Raw genomic sequence first — 23,238 nt, 5'->3', positions numbered from 1 at the left:
AATATTTTTTTTGATGTACATTATTACTTCATCTTAGCTTCAGTACACATTTTTGTGGTAACAAATACATTTTAAAGCTTTACAGCTCACGATGAAAGTGAAATTATGAGCTAAAATAGTTGCATTGACTAAAAAATATCCGGACAGAAAAATTGATAACATACTGTTTGTGAACTGGCACCTATATTGTTACTATATTTAAATGATTACTGATAGCATACTGTTTTTGAATGTATCTATTTCATCTTACTTAAGACGATGCACTACGTTGTGTAATATTTTAAATTGAGCTGCTGTCAATAACAACCCTTACGTAGATGGCGATAAGGTTTAAATTCCCGCTTAACACCATCCGCCTGTTTTGATTAATACAAGAAAAAAACATGGCCTAAAAGTGTCATTTATTATATTTTGTGGATGTTCAGGCATAAATATTTTTTTTTTCCGATCAATTTTTAAATAACTTAATTTTCCACATTATACAATAAAATCGTAACCGAAAATGGGTTCGTAATTAGGAGATTTTGAACTTTAAAGCAGTTTTCATAGGCCTACACATTATTTTTTTTCTGGGCTTATAAAAAGACTTATATAAAAAAATACTCCAACATTTCAAAGGTCAAGATGTATTCTACTCGCAGTATTTAATTAAAGCACCTGAAACATTTCTAGGCGACCAAATTTTCAAACCAAAAACAAATGATTTTGCATTACTACGTATGGCATCGCCTTAAATACTTGCTGGTACCTTTATTGTTACTATGTTAACATGATAACTGATAACATACTGTTTTCGAATGTATCTATTTCATCTTACTTAAATACTTGCTGGTACCTTTATTGTTACTATGTTAGCATGATAACTGATAACATATTGTTTTCGAATTTATCTATTTATTTTTTTTTCTTTCTTGTCAAACTCAGTTATGTGACCAAAGCTGTATTTGCAAGGAAATTGATACGATGGTCATTAGAGTGAATTGTCTATTTGATTTTTAAGTATTAATTTGACATATTATAACCTTTTGGTTTTGATAACGTTTTTCGAATATAGTAAGCTAAAACCTACTACAATAAATAACTTAAACAAAATAGAAAATTTATTTTGTGTTCTTATTTCTATGAGAAAATAACTCAATTTACGTCGAATTGATGCCAACAAAGTTCCAATCGGAGCAAATTTTATTTTATTTTTTTATTTGAATACAAAAGTCCTAATTACTCCCGTATGGGTCCAATAAGACTATGGCATCCACAATTAATGAAGTATGTTGTGAGGTTGACGGTAGTGGATAGGAGAAGTAGATGAGAAGAGGGAGGTGGGGAAGTACCTGAATATTTAGTTATATCTGTTTATAAAATACAGCTAAAGCCATTTCAAGCAAAGTTTTAATTCTAAATAGTGTTTTATCATCAGCGCTGAAAGCATCTTCCACTCTGGAACGTGCACAAAATAATATGTATTCTACATATTATTTTTAAATAATTAATAATATTTTTAAACGTCACAAATTTACTTGCACACGCCTCGATCTGAACTAGCTATCTCCGGATTCATACTCGAGAGCATTTCCACTCGACCACGGAAACTGAAGCAGTAATCGAGTAGTTTTTTCATACTAACAAACTTTGTTCTTTGGAAATAGTTTTCGTGTAATGTGGTATCTGTTGCTTCTCGTAGGGTTAAATTGAGAGGCTAGAACACTTTTTTCATTTACGACAACTTATCGCAAAATTTCATATCAGCTATTACGTTTGATACCTTTTGTTTATATTGTGTTCAGGAAAGCCTATATTTTATATCATCTTTTACGTTTGGTACCTTTTGTTTATATTGTGTTCATGAAAGCCGATATTTTCATGATTTTCAATTTAATTGTCACTCACATTTTTAATGTCTTGATTACTTTTTAATTTTTACGTTTTAAACATTATATTTTCAGATATTTTCTTTCGTAGCTCAGCAGTGCCGTAAAATGGAGTGATTTTGTGAATTTTCAATTTCACAATTAAATAAGTTTTTTAAAATAACATTTTCATCGGAATTTCATTACAATGTAAGTGACACAACACTGTTTTAATTATTGAGGAATTTATAACATTTATAAAATTTTATATTATATAATATTTAGTCACCAAAAGTATCTAAAAAAAACGGCTTCACAATTGACACACAACTGACAATGTGTTTGGTATCCATGTTGCCAGAAAATTTTTTTTATATATTTATTAACGCCCTTTTTCGGAGCTTCTACAAATGAATATTAAGAAATATACATTATTTATTGTACATAACTGAATTAACAACATTTTATTTTTGTATAAAGATAAATTGAAGTCAAGTCCACTGACTTGGTATAATTGTTTCCCTCCATCAGTATTATGGTCAAAGAGGAATATATATATGGTAGTTAGTCCCAGAATTTCTGCACTGAAATAAATCCTGACTTCTAGTATTACGTTTTGGAATCCGAAAGCTTATCAATTCTAGCAATACCGGACTATCAACTAAATCATTTAGAATTTTATATAGAAATACCAAGTTAGTGAAAATTCTTCTGTCTGACAATTTGAGCATATTCATATAATTTAACAGAGTGTTGTAGTTCAACATAATTGCTGGAATACCCATTTTAAAATTTATAAAACATAAGAATTTGTTTTATATTCTTTCAAAGAAGATTTATTTATTATTTGTTTTTATTATCGCAAAGAAGCGAGAATTATTGCAGGTATCCGTTATGTTCAAAGTTGCCCTACGATTCAAATGTTACCCCATGTTACTGTGTATGGTTTTTCTACACATACACATCGGGGATCTCTTTTCTGCTGCATTCAGAATACTTCTCTTTTAAAAAATCAGCTTCCTTGTTATCTTCTCCCAACTTCTTGTCACACTAAAACCCACTGAAAACGTAATCCCTAGAAGTGAGGTCCATACTGATTGGAAAGATAACTTATGTTGCCAGTTTAATTTCTGAGATAGAAAACATTTCTCTGACTCCTAAGCCCCAGAAAAACCAAAATAAATTAAATAATGGTAACCTTCTTTTCAAAACAGAATTTAAATATTTTTGATTTTTTTTGTTGTTATTTTATGATTAATATCTCAAAGATTTGTTTCACGCCTTTGTGCATTTATAAAATTGCACTAATGGCAAAAATGTATTTTTCAATGGAAAAAAATCAAGATAAAAATACTTGTTTTTTTAAAAAATATTTATTCATTTAGTACAGGATTTACATATTGTAAATTTTTTAAAATGTTTTGACTCTCCAACTAGAAGGAATTCCCGTTTTAGGACAGTCAAAATTTGGACGAATTAGCATTTATATTTTTTACAAAAAAAAAAATTGTGTGCATATTTTTCGGTGCTCGATTTTCTTTTGAGAGAAGTTCGTATCTTACTACTCTTTTCTCGCGAATATTAATTTTACAGTGACATCAAAATAATCGAACCTTTAAAAAAATATTTTTTTTAAATATTATGGTGCTTAACATTCACAAGCCCACTTATACAGGGTTTTCCAATAAGAGGTGTTATTTTGATATTCAATCGTAAAAGATGAATGGTTTCGTTTCTTACATTGCACGTAGCACCGTCTTGTTGAAAATAAACGTTGTCCAGATCAATACTATCCAATTCCGGCCATGAAAAATCATTAATCATCTCTCGATAGTGCAAGCCATTCACCGTAACTGTTGCTCCAGCCTCATTTTCGAAAAAGTAAGGTCCAATGACTCCGCCGGACCATAAAACGCACCAAACAGTCACACTTTGAAGATAAACAGGCTTTTCAACAATAACTCTTGGGTTTTCAGAGCCCCATATGTGACAATTTTGCTTGTTGACGAAGCCACCGAGGTGGAAATAGACCTCATCACTCAAGATGATTTGCATTTGATTCACTCAAGTGAATTTTAATAATTTCGATGCGTTGTTGAAGCGTGTATCGTTCAATTTTTACTAATGGCGTAGTTTCTACTTGTCAAAAAATGACAGCTTTAATAGTAACATCTACCGAAATAGCGGGTTATTCAAAATAACACCTCTTATTGGAAAACCTTTTACTTCTATCGGACTGTATTTAGTGCTAAGCCGATCAACTTGAATTACATATTCATGACGTCATTCACGCTTTTCAAACCATCCTTCATCTAAATATTGAAGTTGGTCTTGTTGGAATATTTCGGTTTGAACCCGATCGACTATCCAGCAAACCCGCCGAAGTGATGATTAGTCTTGGTCGCCTGGTTCGGCTGGCGGCTGACGCTTGACGTGTGACAGGACCGTCCAAGCATTCCGATTGCAAAACAACCGGCCCATTGTTAGCCAGAGCTTTGGCCTGTTGTGTTTTGTGGCCTGTAGTCGCCTATAGTTGCCTGCAGGCTGGATGGTGTGGATGGGATGATGGGTTGGCTGGAGTTCTGTGGTGGGGTACGCCACAATAACATTTTTGTGTCCATAACATTAGTCCACCTGGTCTATAATGCAGTGGCGTATCCACACAGATTACAATAGACAATATACAAATCATAAGGGTTTTTATTTAATAAATAGAGTTAATGATATCTTCACTGGTATTTCCCATGCTGAGGATTATAAAAAAATAGTAGTATGAATAATGTGAAGTTATTATGAATATAATATAATTTTTTCTGAAATAATTATAAATACATTATATGCTGTTTTTTTACAGTGACATTGTATGTCATCAAAATGACAATTCAAAACACCTACAAAAAGTGATATAAAGTTATGAAAAGTTATTAAACAAATATTAGGTTATACAGGGTGTCCGGAAACTCGTAGTACAAGCGGGAAACTGGTGAATCTACATCACATTTGGAGTCGATTTTGAGGTATATTTTTTTTGATTTGAGCTTTTGTTATCGAGTAAATCGAGTTAGAAGTTGATTTTTTTTTTTAATCAAATTCTTATAAATTATTACTGAAGATCAAAGTACCCAACTAATAAAAACTATTTGAAAGTAAAACAAATGAAGAAACTCGGATTTGAAGCATTATTTTGAAATCACCCTTCATTTAATCCGGTGTAATCATAAAATATTTCTGCTCTGCAGGGTTAAAACATCTGTTGTTCAACCCTAAACACCAGAAAAAACTTTAACCCTAAAATAGCCGAAAAATATTTTTTTTTGGTTTTTTTTTTTTTGTGAAAATGCTTAAATCAAAAAACTTTATGTTTATTTGGGTTCCCCATGTGGTGTAGATTCTCCAGTTTCCTGCTTATACTACGAGTTTCCGGACACCGTGTATAGGTAACTGTTAAACCTAGTATTTATTTCATCATATATCAATAAATGACTATATCACTTTTTAAGGATTTCGTTATTGTGTACTGTCAGGACAAATGCAGGCGCATGAACACGTGTTCCGATATATTATGAATGTATTAAAAGTTTATTAGGAAACGGCATGCTATTCCATTTTAACAGGATTTTAATAAATCAGCAATACCCATTTTTCCCCGTGTACGACTAATTTGAATTCATTAATAAGATTTTTTTAAATTCGTCACACTTTCACCCATTTGTTCTCAAGGCCACCACCGCCCCCTGGATCTTACCCAGAGGGGCGATATCGCCCCCATAGGGAATGACTGCTCTGGAATTCTAGACTGTCTCGCAGACCTAGATGTCACCCTCTGACTCCCCTTCCCTCACCATACCAAAGAAGATCTACATATTTTTACATGCGTTGGTAATAGATTCGCACAACGAAAAGATCGATCCAATAATGCATAAATAGTTGGAGTCCATTGATATAAAATTACCTTCTTACAGATCTGCTTATTCCCATCATGAAAATTAAATTCAAAAGATTTTAACTAGTAGTTCTGTGAACAGTTGTAAAACGCGTTATGTTGATTACTCCGATTTGACAACTTGTAACGCTCACGCGAACTCTGGCGGACTAAAAAGGTACTATCCAACACGACTACCATCTTGACAGAATTGACCGGACACAGAAAACACAAACAGACAAAATGACCTTTATTCCATTGGTAATAATTGGTACGCCACTGACGCAGAAATCTGTATGTAGATTTTGTACGTCGATAAATGAAATCATTGACGAGCTTAACCGCTTGAAACAAGCACCATTCCTCCAACACGGGACCGATACGTTTACCTGGTACGCGATCATGAACAATCGATCACAATTTCCTATTCTGTTTGATCAATCGCGGCGTTATGGAATTTATAAAAAAAAAACTAAAAAATTCTTTGTAATTATTGCCTAATGCGGTAGAACGTTCTTCCTTCCTTTAAACTTTACCACCCATCTTACCAGGGCCGGATCCAGCATTCTTAATTTTTAAATGCTTTCATTAGAAGCATTAAGTTTCTAGGCTTTAAGATAATCACTATTCATTGACCGAACTGAAAAAGAAGTATATAAAATTCCGTCGATAAACAAAAATCGCAAAGTATGCTCCGAATATAATAAAAACACACCTCGTTCTGTTATTTGATTGGTTATATATAATACACGGAGAAAAATGAATCAAAATATTTTTAAAAATATAACTACATGACCATTTCATAATAAAATGTATCTTAACACGTGTTCACGCAGATGGGCTTGTCCGAATAAATATAATGGACGAGATACGAAAATACAATGATTTTTAAGAACGCGTATACATATTCGTACTTTTCTGATGGTTTGTTATGAAATTTGTTAATTCATTCGTTGTAGGCCTCCAGTCCCGTTTTTAACAGGAAACGAATAATAAGTTTAAGTTTTCAAGTTCCAAAAAATAGAAATATTTTTGAAGATAATATCTATACATTTGTGATGCCGAAACATTAATTATATGAAATTCCCTCGATAGAAAATGAACGCAAAGTAGAAAATTATCACAACACGTTTTGTTCTGTTATTTAATATGTTATATGCATGAAAAAATTCACAGTGTATCTCCAAATGCAAGTAAAGCATTTCAAGAGAGATTTCTACTCTATTTTAAACGAGTCACGTTTTATGAAATATTTTTACAATTTTCGTTTAATTATCATCGTTTTTTTTTACATTCGTTTTTACATATCTCCCTTTCACATCATCTTTTAACACTTTCTACGTGGCCTAAAAAGACATTTGACGCGGAATTTTCGCTCTATTTTAAATGGTGACAATGGTGGGATAAATCATCACAATGATAATTCATCACATCTTTAAAAAGTTTTATAAAGTCATGGAAAGTGATAACAAAAACTTTATTAACTGGGTTAAGTAGGTTAGGTTAGGTTAGGTTAAAAAAAAATCATCGTTTCTAATGACTTTATATCACCTTTTAAAAGTGTGTTGGATTGTCACTGTGTTGAGTTATCATGGAACCATTTTAAATAAGTCATGTTTTATATATAATATATTAGCGTGCTCCCTCTAATATTCGTATTTTTTATTCATTAAAGTATAGGGTTTTCCAATAAGAGGTGTTATTTTGATATTCAAAGAAAAATGCCATTTTTTAATATAATAGATCGAATGTTTATTTCATTATAAAGAAGAAGGTATACCGTTAATAGTGAAAAATAACATCAGTCAAATGACCACCACGACCACGCCTACAGGACCATATCCTTTTCATGAAATTTTCCATAACCAAACCGCAAAGTGGCTGCCTTATATCCTCGATAGCCTCACGAATTCCATCTTTGAGGTCTTGAATCGACGCTGGGCTGTTGGCGTAGACCTTCTCTTTCACGTGGCCCCAAAGGAAGAAGTCGCAAGGTGTTAAATCACAAGATCTCGGTGGCCAATTGTGATTGCCACCTCTTCGAGAGATAACACGGTCCGGAAACTTTTCCCGTAAAAAATCAATGGTTCCGTTGCTTGTGTGGCACGTAGCGCCGTCTTGTTGAAAGTAAACGTTGTCCAGATCAATACCATCCAATTCCGGCCATAAAAAATCATTAATCGTCTCTCGATAGCGATCCATTCACCGTAACTGTTGCTCCAGCCTCATTTTCGAAAAAGTAAGATCCAATGACTCCGCCGGACCATAAACCGCACCAAACAGTCACACGTTGAGAATAGAGAGGCTTTTCAACAATAACTCTTGAGTTTTCCGAGCCCCAATTCCGTCCATAAAAAAATATTAATTTCTTAATTAATATTCAAAACAACACCTCTTATTAGAAAACCCTATATATGTGATGGCAGGTAAGCATTCGTTGGAAGTTAGATTTTTGACGAATGAAGCTCTTTTGCAAGGTATTATTAATAAGCAGCAATATCTATTCTAAGATAAGCAGGTTTTAGGGCTACTTAAATTTCTGTAATATGTTTGGTCCTAGGTCTCCAATCGAGCCTTATTCTTATTCAACTGTCAGTTGTCCTTGACCACAGTTTCCAGTCCTCGACCAGTTTACCACTACTTGAGTTAGGTCACATTTTCAACGAACTTCTACGACCTTTGTTTGCTGATGGATCTGTTCTAATTACATCTAATTCTCAGTACAAAGTTGAAATGTTTCGAAATTTTCTGCACCCAAATATGTGTCAAAATTAATCAGTTTTTCAATCTATTTCAGCTCCTACTACTAGACTACTCGTAACTCTACTCAAATTTAGTACATTCTGTCTGCCTTATTGTCCTTTTCTTGATTATTCCTTAAGGCCCTGTATTAAGCGTTCAAAGATGGTTCGAAAGGGAGAGATGTAAATACGAATGTTAGAGGGAGCGCGCTAATATTAAAAAAAAACCGATAATAATTAAGCGAAAATGGTGAAAATATTTAATAAAACACAACTCGTTTGAAATAGAGCAAAAATCTTTCAACAAATGCTTTAGTTGCGTTTAATGATACACTGTGAATTAATAACAGAACAAAACGTGTTTTTAATAATTTTGATGGAATTTCATATAATTAACACTTCGGTCTAACTAATGTATAGATGATATTATCTTTATTTTTTTTTTGTAACTTAAAAATTAAAGAGTTAATGAGAAACTTGCTATAAATCGTTAGGAATTGGGGATGCGGGGTATATTCTTGGTATACCTTATATTGTAGGTAATAGGCATTAAAATCGCTTCACAAACGGAGTCTAGAAACGTTCGATTTCAAGCACAAAGCTGGTTTTTATTTATTTTGTAAATAATTTTATGTGAGAGCAAAAAAGTTAATCAAATGAAACTGTCACAGATAATCTTAGCTGTAATATTGTATTTTTTTAAAGTTGTTTCCTTTATGCGTTCATACATTTCTATTGAAAACATATATTTTTTAGTAGTTTACATTTATATTTGTTATTGAGTAATTTATTTATTTATTTGTATTCTACTCGATTCCTACATGATTTTGTTAATAACCTTAAATAAAAATTAATAAAAAAATTAAAATAAAATAAATTTAAAAAAATAACTTATATCATTGATGTCGCTATTCCAAATTCCTCTAGTATTCAAAAATCTATTAATGAAAAAATAAGAAAAAAAAACAGATTTAGGAAATGAGATAAAAAGAATTTGGCATTCTCAGACTATAAAAATATCACCATACCGGTTACCGGTTTCGACACAACCGTGTAATTAACTAGCAATCTGAAAACTAACTTAAAAATTATACAAGGGAGGGGGGGGGAGAAGGGTGCGAGAAAGGTGGGAAGAGTCGAAAAAAAAGTCTTTATTGTCAATAAAGGTGACTTACAGGGTGCTATTATTTTGTTGACTAAATTAATTTTTGTTAGTTTCTAAAGCGCACTAATTGAAATACGTATTAACTAAAGCTATGGCCTGTCTCTATTAAATGGTTAGCAAACTCAAAATAGTATTATATTATTTCGTAAACAGAGTTCATGTTCTCTGATTCTAGTTTAAAAATTTCTAGTAGTCATACCTACATACTGTGCGTCACATTCATTTCATTTTAAAGTGTATAAATTTTTTTTTTAATTTATTGGAAACATCCTTGTTTTTTTTTTATTTAATTTGTATTTTTGAATTAAAAGCTGGAGAAATATGATTTGCTAACATGCGGTATATTTTTAAGGATAATTCGCCTTATAAATATTTTTTCTTTTTTTTATATTAGGTTGTTACTAGATTGGATTTTATTATTTCCACTATAAATGTACTTTTTAGTAAACAACTTGTTTCTTATTGACTAAGCGGTTAATTATTTCAGGTTTATATCCGTTATTTAGGGCTATTTGTTAAATTATGTTGATTCAATTATTATAATTCTCAATGTTTAAAGGGAAATTAATAGCCCGATGTATCATCGAGTTGAAAAAGGCGAGTTTATGGGACAATGTCTGAAGTGAAGAGGATGGTATGACACAGTCAGTGTGTGTAGGTTTCCTATAAATGTTAAAAACACACTTATTATTATCTAAACTAATATTTAAGTCTAAAAAGTTTAAATTGTTGCTGTCGTTATGTTTTAGTGTAATTTTTATGTTTTGATGACAAAAATGTTAAATTTTAAAACAAAAATGTTTAGAAATTATTACTAGTTAATGTCCAAAATAAAAAAAAAATGTCTAGAAGTCGTTACACAGTTAATGCCCAAGTTAAAAAAAGCGTCTAGAAATTGTTACATAGTAAATGGCCAAGATCAAAAAATGTCTAGAAGTCGTTACATAGTTAATTTAATGCCCAAGATAAAACAAAAATGTCTAGAAATTGTTACATAGTTAATGTACAAAATAAAACGAAAATGCTTAGAAATTGTTACACAGTTAATGCCCAAAAAATACAAAAAAAGTATGTATTTTTATTTAAGTTATGTAAATTGTTTCATGTGTATTGTATTAGGAAAAATAAAGTCTATCAGACAGTCATGAGCGTGATAATGTTCTTAGAAGGTATCATTCGAAGATGCAGGAATTTTCTGAGTACATACATTCGTGGCCTATTTCCGACCACGGTTTTCCATATCAGTCTGCCTAAATCAACAGAGTGCGTAGATACAAAAGCCATTTTCATCTCTACGCGTTATGCAATATTAGAGCACCTTATTCTTGGTGATAACAATTCTGTAAAGGTAGCCACAATCCAACACCTTGTAAAGATAATTTATTCAAATATTGTTTGTGTAGTACAATTCAGTGGAAAAATTGGTATCAAAAACCTTATGACGTTTCGTAAAAAAATTTTAAATTTTTTTGGATCTACATTACTCGTGATTGAAATGACGTTGCTAGCTAAAAATAGTAACAGAAAAAATCACAACGGCCCATACATTACCGAAATAAGAAATGTTCTGTTTTATGTTTAAGATTTGTATGTAGGTATTAGGACAACGAATGAAAACTGTTGAGATTTAATTTTTATGTTATAAAATGCAAAAATCGGATTACCACCTAAATTTCATGCTACCCTCATCACCATAGCATCACTGCCACAATCCTTGGAGTTCCAATTCCTAACGCCAAATTATATTTTTCATCTTCCACCCAGTCACAATGCTAAGACCTCACAAAACAACACTATTATTTTCTGTTCATTAATTTGCTCCAAGCATCCAGTATATCCAAGCAATTCTGCTACTCGCTAATAACCTAGTGGTCCCTTTAAAGCCTTCCAAAATATCAAATGAAAAACTTCAAGGAGTGGCACGGCTCATATCCGGGGTTTCTATTCGCATATTTCAGAACACCTTCGTAACCTTCACAGTGCCTTGAAAGAATACAGTACAAATTGGGCTGGGTGGTGTTTAAATGAATCAATGAAATGGCTACACGTTACCTTTCTGAACTATACGTCCCGTAAAACACTGATCTGAGGCAGTCAACTCTTAGATCAGCTAAAGGCAGACTGATGGAACCTACGCGCAAGCCAAAAGTTATGTTTGGAGTATCTGAAGGGTTGAAATAATCTCCCCCCGAAATTAAGATGCATAACAAGCCCAACAGAATTTTGGTCCAAAATAAAAACTTTTCTGTTTACTCTTTCATACCCTTAAATTAAATATACCTACCCGAGAGTAGCATTCTCGTATTGCCTATAATGTACCCTAATCACACTTTTCTTATTGGATTTACATCACACGCGTATACCTCAATCTATCTTTTACTGCGGGATTAATCACATTTAGAAATATCAATTCTAATCAAATCCCTTGTACCGCCCATCTTAAATTTCCTTGGATTAAATAATAGCATTTTCAATAACACGTGTTCAAAATTATGTCCTCTGCGTGCGAACTACGTGTCTAAGTTTCTCTAGTAAATACGAACAGTATTAATCTCAAGTGAGCTCAAAATTATGGTCCTGTGTATTATCTGCCGGTACAGTATATAAATAAAGAATATATATGTACATTTTCACTCAACATCACGTAAATTGATAAAGGGAATTTTACATATAGATTCATATTAGTAATTAAACACACCTTTAAAAAGTGATATAGGGTCATTAAAGATGAAACAAAAACTAGGTTAAATAGGTTATATAGGTAACTATTTAATCTAGTTTTTTTTTCATTACTTTTCATGACTTTACATCACTTTTGTAGTTGTGTTGAACTGTCATTTTGATGAGATACCCGGTCACAAATTATTTGGTCCTTCCTGAAAAGTGTGTCAGTTTGTTGTGCCTTTGAGAAATAACAAACGTTTAATCAGTTTATTTATTCATTTTATGATTACTTCACATGGGTAATATTGTTTTCCAACGTAACAAGTGTTATAGTAACAAGGTTGATAACTTGAGAGACTGCATTACATTAGTGTTATAAATGGTAAGACTGAAGTTGGTAAAACGCAAGCAGGCACGTTATTTGTCTGAAATTATCAATCACTCAACTTCTTTAATTTATTTACAGGTATTCTTAATTGTACTAGCAGATGTATTGGTATATTGCTATTGATTGTTCTCTCATATTAGGTTATGAACTGTCAACAACATTGTCATGCACCATTTATTTTCTAAAATAAATTACTCACCCACCTCTCACCATACTTCAAAACGTGCCAAATCGATTCGATTATAAATCCACCTTCTTATTTTTTATCATTAAATTTTTTGCATAAGTCACTCTCATAGGTCATAGTTGATAGATAATAATATAATATGCGGAAAACATCATAATAACAGCAATATCTAATTAATATTACACCAAAAGGGTTACCTCCGAGAACAATGAGAATGGCAGATTTATTGAAATACATACTTAAAAAACATGATAACGATTCATTTTCTGTTAAAATATTAGTCTATTCAGAATACATCGGAACACGTGTTCATGGAGGTGGCCTTTTCCTGTTAAATATATATTTATTTTTATTTTTTATTTTATTTTTTTACTAGACAAATGTATTGGAAACGTTTTATTTATTTTACGCCTAATTAAGGACGAATTGCGAAAATATTCGTATTTATACGCGTGTAGTATTAGAATACGTGTTCCGCCATCCTCACAATACATTAGCGTTTTACTGATGCTTGATGAAATCTATAAATTCATTTGTTAAAGGTATGCAGTCACGCTTTTAACAGCAATACGAATAATTTCACCAGATTTGTAATAAATTCGCAATATTTTCAGTAAGTTTCCTACATGTATTAATCCTCTGAAATCATATTTCTTAAATACCTACCCATATAATTATAAACCATATTTTTAAAAATTTTAAATGACCAATTTTACGATTTATCCAAAAAACGTCACAATTTCAAGGACAAATATTTTTAAAAAAATCTTAGGGAAGGTATGCACCATAATGAAAAAATAGGAATGAGAAAGTATAAATATACACGACGATTTCACATTTGAAAAAATTATCCTTATTGATCCATTAAAACGGCCACCATCTTAAAACGGAAACGGAACGTAGACACAGATTTACCGACATACTAAATGAAAAACGATCGATGTAAAACAGGACTTCGCTACGCTCTGTAACTAACATAATAGCGGCTATACAACCAATATCAACCACTGACTAATTTCAAATGCAGAACTAAGGAGCAATATCACTCAATACTCCTTTATAGATTATACTACAGGGTTTTCCAATAAGAGGTGTTATTTTTATATTCAATCGTAAAAGATCAATGGTTTGGTTGCTTGTGTGGCACGTAGCGCCGTTTTGTTGAAAGTAAACGTTGTCCAGATCAATACCATTCAATTCCGGCAGTAAATAATCATTAATCATCTCTCGATAGCGCAATCCATTCACCGTAACTGTTGCTCCAGCCTCATTTTCGAAAAAGTAAGGTCCAATGACTCCGCCGGACCATAAACCGCACCAAACAGTCACACGTTGAGGATAAAAAAGCTTTTCAACAATAATTCTTGGGTTTTCAGAGCCCCAGATGCGACAATTTTGCTTGTTGACTAAGCCACCGAGGTGGAAATGGGCCTCATCACTCAAGATGATTTGCATTTGATTCACTCAAGTGAATTTTAATAATTTCAATGCGTTGTTGAAGCTTGTATCGTTCCATTTTCATCAATGGCGTAGTTTTTAATTGTCAAATGTCAAAAAATGACAGCTTCAAAAGTAACATCTACCGAAATAACGGGCTATTCAAAATAACACCTCTTATTGGAAAATCCTGTATTTTATCTCTCCTGCACTGCATAACACTCCTTTACAGAACATAGTAGCTCTCATGTAGCGCAAATAGTACTCGTTTATATAACATAAAATTTTAGCTCTCATGCAGTGCAAATAGTACTCGTTTATATAACATGCTATTTTAGCTCTCCTAAAGTGCAAATTTTAAAAATTCCTGCTGACATTTTATGCCTCCATGCTCCTCTGCAAACGATAGTGGTTTTACTCTAAGGTACAGATATAATGCATGTTTTTGGACCCTTGTATTTAATTCCATACTACAGCCGTATTTCCTTGTGGTAGTAACAGTTATTGAAGTAAAAATAGTCATATTCAGCTTCAGAAGTTAAAATATTATTTGTTTATCTAACTCCGTACAGGCGGGGGCGGTCACCATCTGACAGGATTTCCGTATTTTGTCAGAGTGCCACTCACACATCAACGAATCTCTCTGTAGTCTGCATTGTTGTAAATATCTTGTGTGTTAATGTTGTGACAAATCAGCAAACTGGAACACTGGAGTCGTGCTTGATAGCGTGCAATCAAAAATCACTCTTCATTCTGATAGAAGTGTAATGATTCATAAGAGATCACGCTGGATTTATAATATAATCCGCGTGCAAATTGTTTGAAACGTCAGAATACGTGACGTACGTCACATCACATACTAACACTTCAAAGAGTCACAATTCCTCATTTTATACAACGTTCCCTTACTGTTTATCCTATATGTTGTATTTTTTCCTTCTTTTAATGACAAAATTATCGTATGGATCTCTTGGAAATCTAATTTATGTTACACTGAGAAAAATTAGTTGATTTATTGAAATCTTATTAAAAATATGTTTGCAATCCATTTCCTAATAAAATATTAGTCTGTTCAGAATATATTGGAACATGTGTTCATGCAGGTGTCCTTTTCCTAATAATTATCACGATTAAATGTTACAATATTAGACATCCTAATAAGGGTTCCATGATAACTCAACACGGTGACAATTCAACACACTTTTAAAAAGTGATATAAAGTCATTAGAAACAATGAAAAAAAAATTAACCTAATCTAACCTAACCTAACCTACTTAACCCAGTTTTTGTTTCATCACTTTCCATGACTTTATATAACTTTTTAAAGATGTGATGAATTATCATTGTGATGATTTATCCGGTCACCCCTAATAAGATAGTCTTCATTAGTTAACCAAAAAATAATAATTAATATTTGACAAGTTCTAGTATTTTCACAAAAAAAAAGTATACAATTTGTCTCGACGCCATCTAGTGAGAGAGTTAGCACTTACAATGCCTTTCTCATATAAAATAAAGTTGGTTGTTTCAGGTGAAAAAAATGTAACAAGCAGTAATTGTTGAATGAAACACTAGTATATATTGAATTATTTCGCGGATAAGAGATAAGCAGCCATAGGTTAGTGGTCAGAGCTGTCGACCGGAAATCGAAAGGACACGGGTTCAAGTCCCGTTGGCGTCATGTATCTTCAGGAGGTCATCAGGAGATTTTTCAATATGGATGAGTGTTTCAGGCTAGTAATTATTGCTTTTAAAAAATAAGATATTCTTCTTTTGCCGACAGTTTGTTAAGCAACCTGTCGATTCATTCGTTAAAAATCCCACTTTTAATAGGCATGCGAATAATTTAATCAGATTTTTAATAGGCATGCGAATAATTTAATCAGATTTTTAATAGGCATGCGAATAATTTAATCAAATTTTTAAAAAATTACTAAATTTCATATTAGTCAGTTTTCTCCGTGTTTGGAGAGAAGAGAGCTGAAGTGAGAGAGAAGGTGGGAGACAAGGTATTTTTTAAATTACGGAAAATACAACAGTACCGTCTCCGAAGTACAGCGGTTTTATCTGTATGTATGGTGTAAATTTGAACCTGTATTTTATCTGTACCTGAAATTATTTGATTGGAAATGGATCTCTTTGGCAAATGTGTTTTAAATCACGCACACCTACATGAATGACGGATCCGAAAAAATGCAAGACCTATGTAAGGTTATTTAACAAGGAAAAGAAGCACTGTTTGGACAATGCGTAAAGCTTATGGACGGAGACATAGATGCCAAGTTAATTATATCAAGCATAAGTGGATGAAAGAATAAGTCGTTGAAGCCGCTGAAAAACATAGTACAGTAAATCAATGAGACCCGGGTCCTGTCAAGAATCGGTATTACAGAATAGATGTGTATGAATATTGTGAAGCAATATAACCCTTCGGTCCAAAAATAACAAAATGGTTATTAGATCTAGTCAGGACTGATTCCGAAATATTACTAAAAAATGTAATTTGATAATAATTTATCACGAACACCTAGTTGTAAAAAAACTAACTAACTAACCATCACGCCGTTTCCCCGCAGGGGTAGGCGGAGAGGACGGACCGCCAAACAACTCGGTCTTGGCACACACTTCTTGCCTCATTCACATTCATACATCGTCTCATACATACTCTTCTATTATTCTGACTCTTGACATGGCCCGACTCGAGTATCTGATTCACTTGATCGCGCCATGTCTTCCTCGGGCGTCCCCGACTTCTGCTACCATTCGCATTTGCATCATATATCCTCCTTACACTCCTATCTTCGCTCATTCGCTCTACATGCCCAAACCATCTAAGCGTCCCTTTCTTAATCTTACTCACTAAGCTTACATCAGCCTTGCACTCTTTGCGGATCTCCACATTCCTCACACGATCAAACATGGTTTTACCACACATACGCCTCATGGATCTCATTTCAACAGCATTTAATCTACTTTCATCCTTTCTTTGCCAGTTCCATGCCTCATTTCCATACATCAGGGTAGGTACCAACACTCCATTGTGGACTGCTAACTTCGCTTCTTTGGACAATTTTTTGTTAGCGCCAACGGCGTTCAGTCCTCCATTAACGGAATTACCTGCATTTACCCTTCTTTCAATATCTCTGTCAGCCTTCCCATCTCTCGTAAACATACTTCATAAATACACAAACTCATCCACCTGCTCCAAGTATTCCTCATTCACAATTATATTGCACACTGTTTTCATATTCTCTCTTTCAAACACCATTACTTTAGACTTACTTACATTCATCATTAACTTATTCTTCATGCATACTTCGTTCATCCTAGACACGAGAGGCTGTAGATCATCTATACTATTAGCAATCAGCAGTTCTTAGACTGATTCCGAAATATTGCTAAAAAATGTAATCTGATAATTATTTATCACGAACGCCTAGTTGTATCTTCGCTTTTACAAACTTATTTTCTTTCAAATTTTAAATTTTTTACCTAATGTTTCATTTTTCTTATATTTGCCATTAGTGTATTACCTACTCAATTTGCTTATCATACTACTCGTATTCAACAAGATAGTGTTACTATTATGTAATTGTGTAACAATTTTGTATTATGTAATGTTGCCGTTATGTAATTGTAATTGTGTACATGTATGATAATTGTTCTAAAACGGGAAACCTTCTTAGTTGGATAGTCGAAAGCTTCCTTCCATATAATGTAATGTATCTTTTCAATATAAATAAATAAAAGACATTTGTGCTAAGGCGAAGATGGACGACATTTAACTAGTTCATCCAGCGAGTACCATTTTAAAGTTCCGAAGCTTTTGGGTTATTATTACCATTAATGAAACGCTTTCATTTAATTTAAAGACTTGGCATTCATTGAACTTACAGCAGTGTCTTACAAAGAATAAGAATAGAACTGAAAAGTCGGTTGCCCTTTAAATTATTGGCGTTATTACAGTATGCTCCAATTCTCTCGCGTTCAATAAAATAAATGTAGAAGGTTCTCCATTGTCACAATATGCAACGCGAATCAAATGATGTTTTCGAGCTCTGGAAACCCTGTCGAAAATAATCATAATAATTCGTTGACTAAGATATATCTAAGTTTTATATGAGAGAAGTTTGGGGGTCATTTGAGATGATTGATCGCTTATTTTAAATGTCTTTTGAAACTTGCTAGAAGATTTTTGGTCTATGAAATTTGGTAACTAAGCCGTGTGAAAAGTACATTATTCCTAAGGTTTTCTTTACATTCTTTAATTATTTATTATTTTCTAGCCTGATCTTTAGTTTGAAATCTTGGTTGCTCACATTATGATTTTGAGAGGTAAAATATGATCCTAAAAATGTACCACAAAATTAGTAGCTACTTACAATCATGATTTTTTCTAGCTTACAAAATATTATTCCCTTTTATTAAATAGATCTATTTAACTTTCGATTTCGTTTCCTTGAATGAATGTAAAAATAAATGAATGAATGAGTGGATGAATAAATTAATGAATGAATGACCGAATGAATGAATCTATAAATGAATCAATGAATGAACTAATGAATGAATGAATGAATTAATGAATGAATGGATTAATGCAAGAATGAATGATTCAATGAACGAATTAATGAATGAATGATTCAATTAACGAACTAATGAATGAATGAATAAATTAATGCATGCATGAAATGGAATTAATTAATTAATTAAATAGAATCTTGGAAGCGGAAATTAACCCATGTCCCTACCTTCGATCGAGCTGAAACTCGACGGATAGACTCATTGTTGATGACAATGCATTTTTTTCAATGATCACAAGACATTTTAAAAGTTCTCAGCAGTTAAAAGACAGTCCCTGGGGAGGAACGTTCATCCTCGGTCAAATCAACAAATTATTTTAATGGATTTTGCCATGTTTGGTGACCAGACCTGAACAGCCGGGTACACACACCCCCACCTTCCTCTTCCCCATCTCTTTCCCATCTCCGCCACCTTCAGCTTCACAACGTACCCCAAATATTGGGGATGACATAGTTCACAGGATCCAGAAGGTTGGGAGCAGATGGTACTCTTGTGCGGTTTTTACATAAATTAACATGTATTAATAAAAATAACCATAGATAGCATTTTCGATAGTTTACTAGGAAAACTCTCAATTCATTCGTTAAAGTCCTCTAGTCCCGTTTTTAACCGGAATACGTATCATTTGAAGAGATTTTAGTAATATTGTTATGGCGATGTCGGAACATATGTTCATAAAAATTATAATATTTTCGCATTTCGTCATTGTTTACAATCAGGACCAACGCAGGTGCATGAACACGTGTTCAGAATATCATTAATGTACTAAAAGTTTATAAGAACACGGCGTGCTATCCCGTTTTTAACGGGATATTAATAAATTAACAATACTCATTTTTCTCCCTGTAGAGAAATGTAGGAACTGGATCAATGAAATTTCGGTAGGAATCAACCATATTCACATGTCAAGACAAAACACTCAATATTGTTGTTTTCTTTGTTGTTAGGTGTCTCTCTCACGCCATCAGTGTTGCGTCCCATGGGGTGGCTGACGATGCGGGGATGGCTGTGGAGCCTGGCGGCGATGGGGGCCCTGATAGGGCTCGCGGGGGCGGATCCCGCGCCCCCGCCCTGGCCCAGGAGGGGCAGCCACGAGAACGACAATGACGTTGCGCCGAACCACGTTGTTGGGTGAGTCAACATATTTTAATGGTTCTCTTTTAAAGAAGTCAAACCTAGGACAAATCTTGTAACGTTCAGTGTGTCGAGTTTTGGAAATAGGCCTCTCTCATATTGGTGGGTGAGTCAACATGTTTTAATGGTTAATGGCTGGAAGAATTCAAGTGATTTTGCCAAACCAAAGACAAGCCTTAAGATGCCCAGCTTTGGACACTCCATAGATCTCCCCTCTGAAACTGGCAATAATTTAAGTTGTCAGTTGTACCAATTTTAACCAAGACCAATATACTAACAGATACTTGACTGCAATGACATTATAAAAATAGAAGACACGTCATTTTCATACTAATCGAACACAAATGTTGGATAGCTTATAAAAAGGATAGTCATTCAAGGAATATGTGTGTACGAATGAAATAGTGATATGAACGGTCAGCTAAAGTATGTCTACTGGACCTAATTCACTGAAAGCACACTCTATTAATTAATCTAAACTTGACTGGAAGAATAAGAAACAAGAGGGAGGTTTAATTTGGCAGAGGAAGTAGAAGTATTAACTTCTGAAAATAATCAATCCACAATGATTCACCAAAATACCTGAGCCAGTTGCACAAGTGAAACCTAAAAAACCCTGTTTAGTCCTCACCTGTGCAGCATTGTTTTGGGAACATGGCTATGGGTGATCATGTTCTGTTGATGGATGTCCAGAGTTTACGGGTCAGTATCGTCAGCGTCTTTCAGTGGGGTCACCACTTTTTTTAGTCGGATCTTTTAATGTACATAGTGTAAGGATGGGTTCGACTACGGACATCATTGGACTTTCTCCGCATGTACCTAGTGAAAAAAGGAAATATAGAGGCCTTATCAAGGAGAAATCTTGATGCCGTGTGTCCTAGTTGTAATGTCCTCATGTTTCCAATTTGTATTCATCAGTCAGAATATTACAGTTCATTTCAACGACGGTGTAAGTATAATTATTATAGGTAGGCACGTCACTTATTATTTTAATTATTTGGATACTAAGATGTCGAGGATCTATTCAGAGGTGTAACATGCTTGACGTTTATCATTTTTTTTACTAAATTTACTAAACCTAATGCCTGTTGTATTGTCTGCATAGCATCTTAACAAAGCATCTATGTGTGTGCAAATGTATAGCATATTCTCATATATCATAAAGGTATAACTTACAACAATTATTATCTTAAATAGGTGAATGTATCTCTTCATTGTCGGTGTTTCTGAATTATTGAGTCATTTCTATCTTTAGAGTGTGGTTTCCGGATTTGGTTGTATCTAAAATAGTTGAATTTAAAAGCCCCCTACGGTACTATTAGTATTCGTATTGCATGATTTTTGTTTTGTTTGAGCATAAACTTGTCAGGCCATTTTGAATATTACATCAATTATGTAATCGCTTGTGGTAAATACAAAAAATATTCGTCGGCATTAAAGTGATTACTTAGAGTTCGAATAACAACAGCCATCAGCATATAAGAATTTATAGATAGCGTAATTTTTTTACAATGACAACAAAACTCGTAAACCAACGCATTTCTACGTTTTCAATACGCATTTTTGCAAGTCGTCAAGAACGTAATTATTCCGGTACGTTTGAGTTACTCGATACAGCAGGATTTCCACTGTGCACGGTGTACGAAAACTAGTGGTAAAAACGGAAAATCTACATTGCATAGATTTTTTTTGTTTTGAGCATCTTGATTTTTAATTAATTATTTAACGCCAGATATACGTTTCAACGCATTTTATAAGGACAACAAACAGCTGATGGTAATCCCGTAACAGCCGATTTTTTTTAAATTTTACAAAATAAAATCCAATTTGGGTCTTGATTTACTCGAAAACTATAGGGCAAATCAAAAAAATTTACGCCACAAAATCGACTCCAAATGTTGTGTAGTCACCATTTTCAGATACTACTCGTAGTTCCTTGACACCACATATGCAAAATTTTCTTGCTAATTTTTTATAACTGTAAAAAGAATGTGACCTTACTGGTTCACCCCGGTCTAAAATCACATTGTTTATGGTTATTTGTGAGTACTGTAGATTTATTTACCTATAATAAGAGGTAAATTGTAAAGTGATGTAATAGAAGAAAAACATAACATGACACAAGAAAAATATAAAGTGGAAAAACATACAGAAGAAAAACATAACGTTAATCTTTGTTAGGTTGCAATATTTAATCTATGTTCTTCCTTCCCGTGTCTATAATCCATAACTTAATACTTATTTTGAATTAAGTTATTTTAATGGTTTTTATTGCAAGGGGGATATTATCCATATAATTCACCAATAAATTTGATTATTTTTTATTGATAAACTAATGTTTATAAGACAAAAATTTTTATGCATAGCACAAAGGATAACAAATTATTATAAGCAAAGCCGACGTAGCTCAGTGGTCCAGAGCACCTGATCGGACCTCAGAAGGCGCGGGTTCAATTCCCGTCGGCGGCATTTGTTTTTAATCATGAGATATTTTAAACTTTATGAATATTTCAAGCGAAAATTATTGCTTGTAATAATTTGTAATATATTTGATGGTGTGAATTTCAAATTCATTTTGGTTTCTGTCAATAAATCGTATAATCTTGTAAGGCTCTATGAAGGCTGTATAAGGCAGTAGCCATTCACTTAAAAAGTAACTTGTACAAATAATATATTATTTTATATCAGGACAAATGACAGTATACAATTTTTTTTCGAAACGATTATTTTTATTCGTATCTTTATTACAAATAAGACAAAGGAACTTATCATAAATTTGTAAATACCACGGGTAGGTGGCACTTGTTTCGGTAGATGAATTAATAAAAAATACCCACGGAGTTGTAAATAATCGTATGCCTGATAATAATTATTCAAGCTAATTTGACGTAACCGGAGAGCAGCTTTCCATTTAGGTAACGTAACACCTCCGTCAAATAGTTTAACAATGAGTCTCTGGCTGCATCTAGCGCACTCATGCATCATGCATACTCATGTGCATAAGTGCAGTGGGCTAATCTATAAGCATATATTTAAATGCATTCTTGATAATGGCTCGTAGAGTTTAACATAATGATGATTTATCTAACAGCGCGTTGGAAAGGGAAAGTGATTGCAGTTAGCGTCTAATAATGTTGTATATTAATCAGTAAGCTTTACGGCAGCATTAGAG

General features: G+C 33.1%; 1 protein-coding gene across 2 annotated transcripts in view; it reads left to right on the top strand.

Moving 5' to 3' along the window:
• The window catches only part of LOC149425952 (fibrillin-2-like), a 171,129-nt gene that overhangs the window by 3,779 nt on the left and 144,112 nt on the right, over positions 1-23,238 (top strand). For both annotated transcript variants that reach the window (XM_089642468.1, XM_089642460.1), the window contains exon 2: positions 19,880-20,063. In XM_089642468.1, coding sequence (XP_089498594.1) covers positions 19,912-20,063 — 152 coding nt within the window. In that variant the 5' untranslated portion in view covers positions 19,880-19,911. The remainder of the gene's footprint in view (positions 1-19,879; positions 20,064-23,238) is intronic.

This window comes from Hesperophylax consimilis, chromosome 2 (assembly GCF_061612785.1).
Source record: "Hesperophylax consimilis isolate HC1 chromosome 2, BYU_Hcon_1.0, whole genome shotgun sequence".
In the NCBI taxonomy this organism is placed as follows: Eukaryota; Metazoa; Arthropoda; class Insecta; order Trichoptera; family Limnephilidae; genus Hesperophylax; species Hesperophylax consimilis.
The sequence above is the reverse complement of the archived record's forward strand: the minus strand, read 5'-3'. Positions and strand labels throughout refer to the sequence as shown.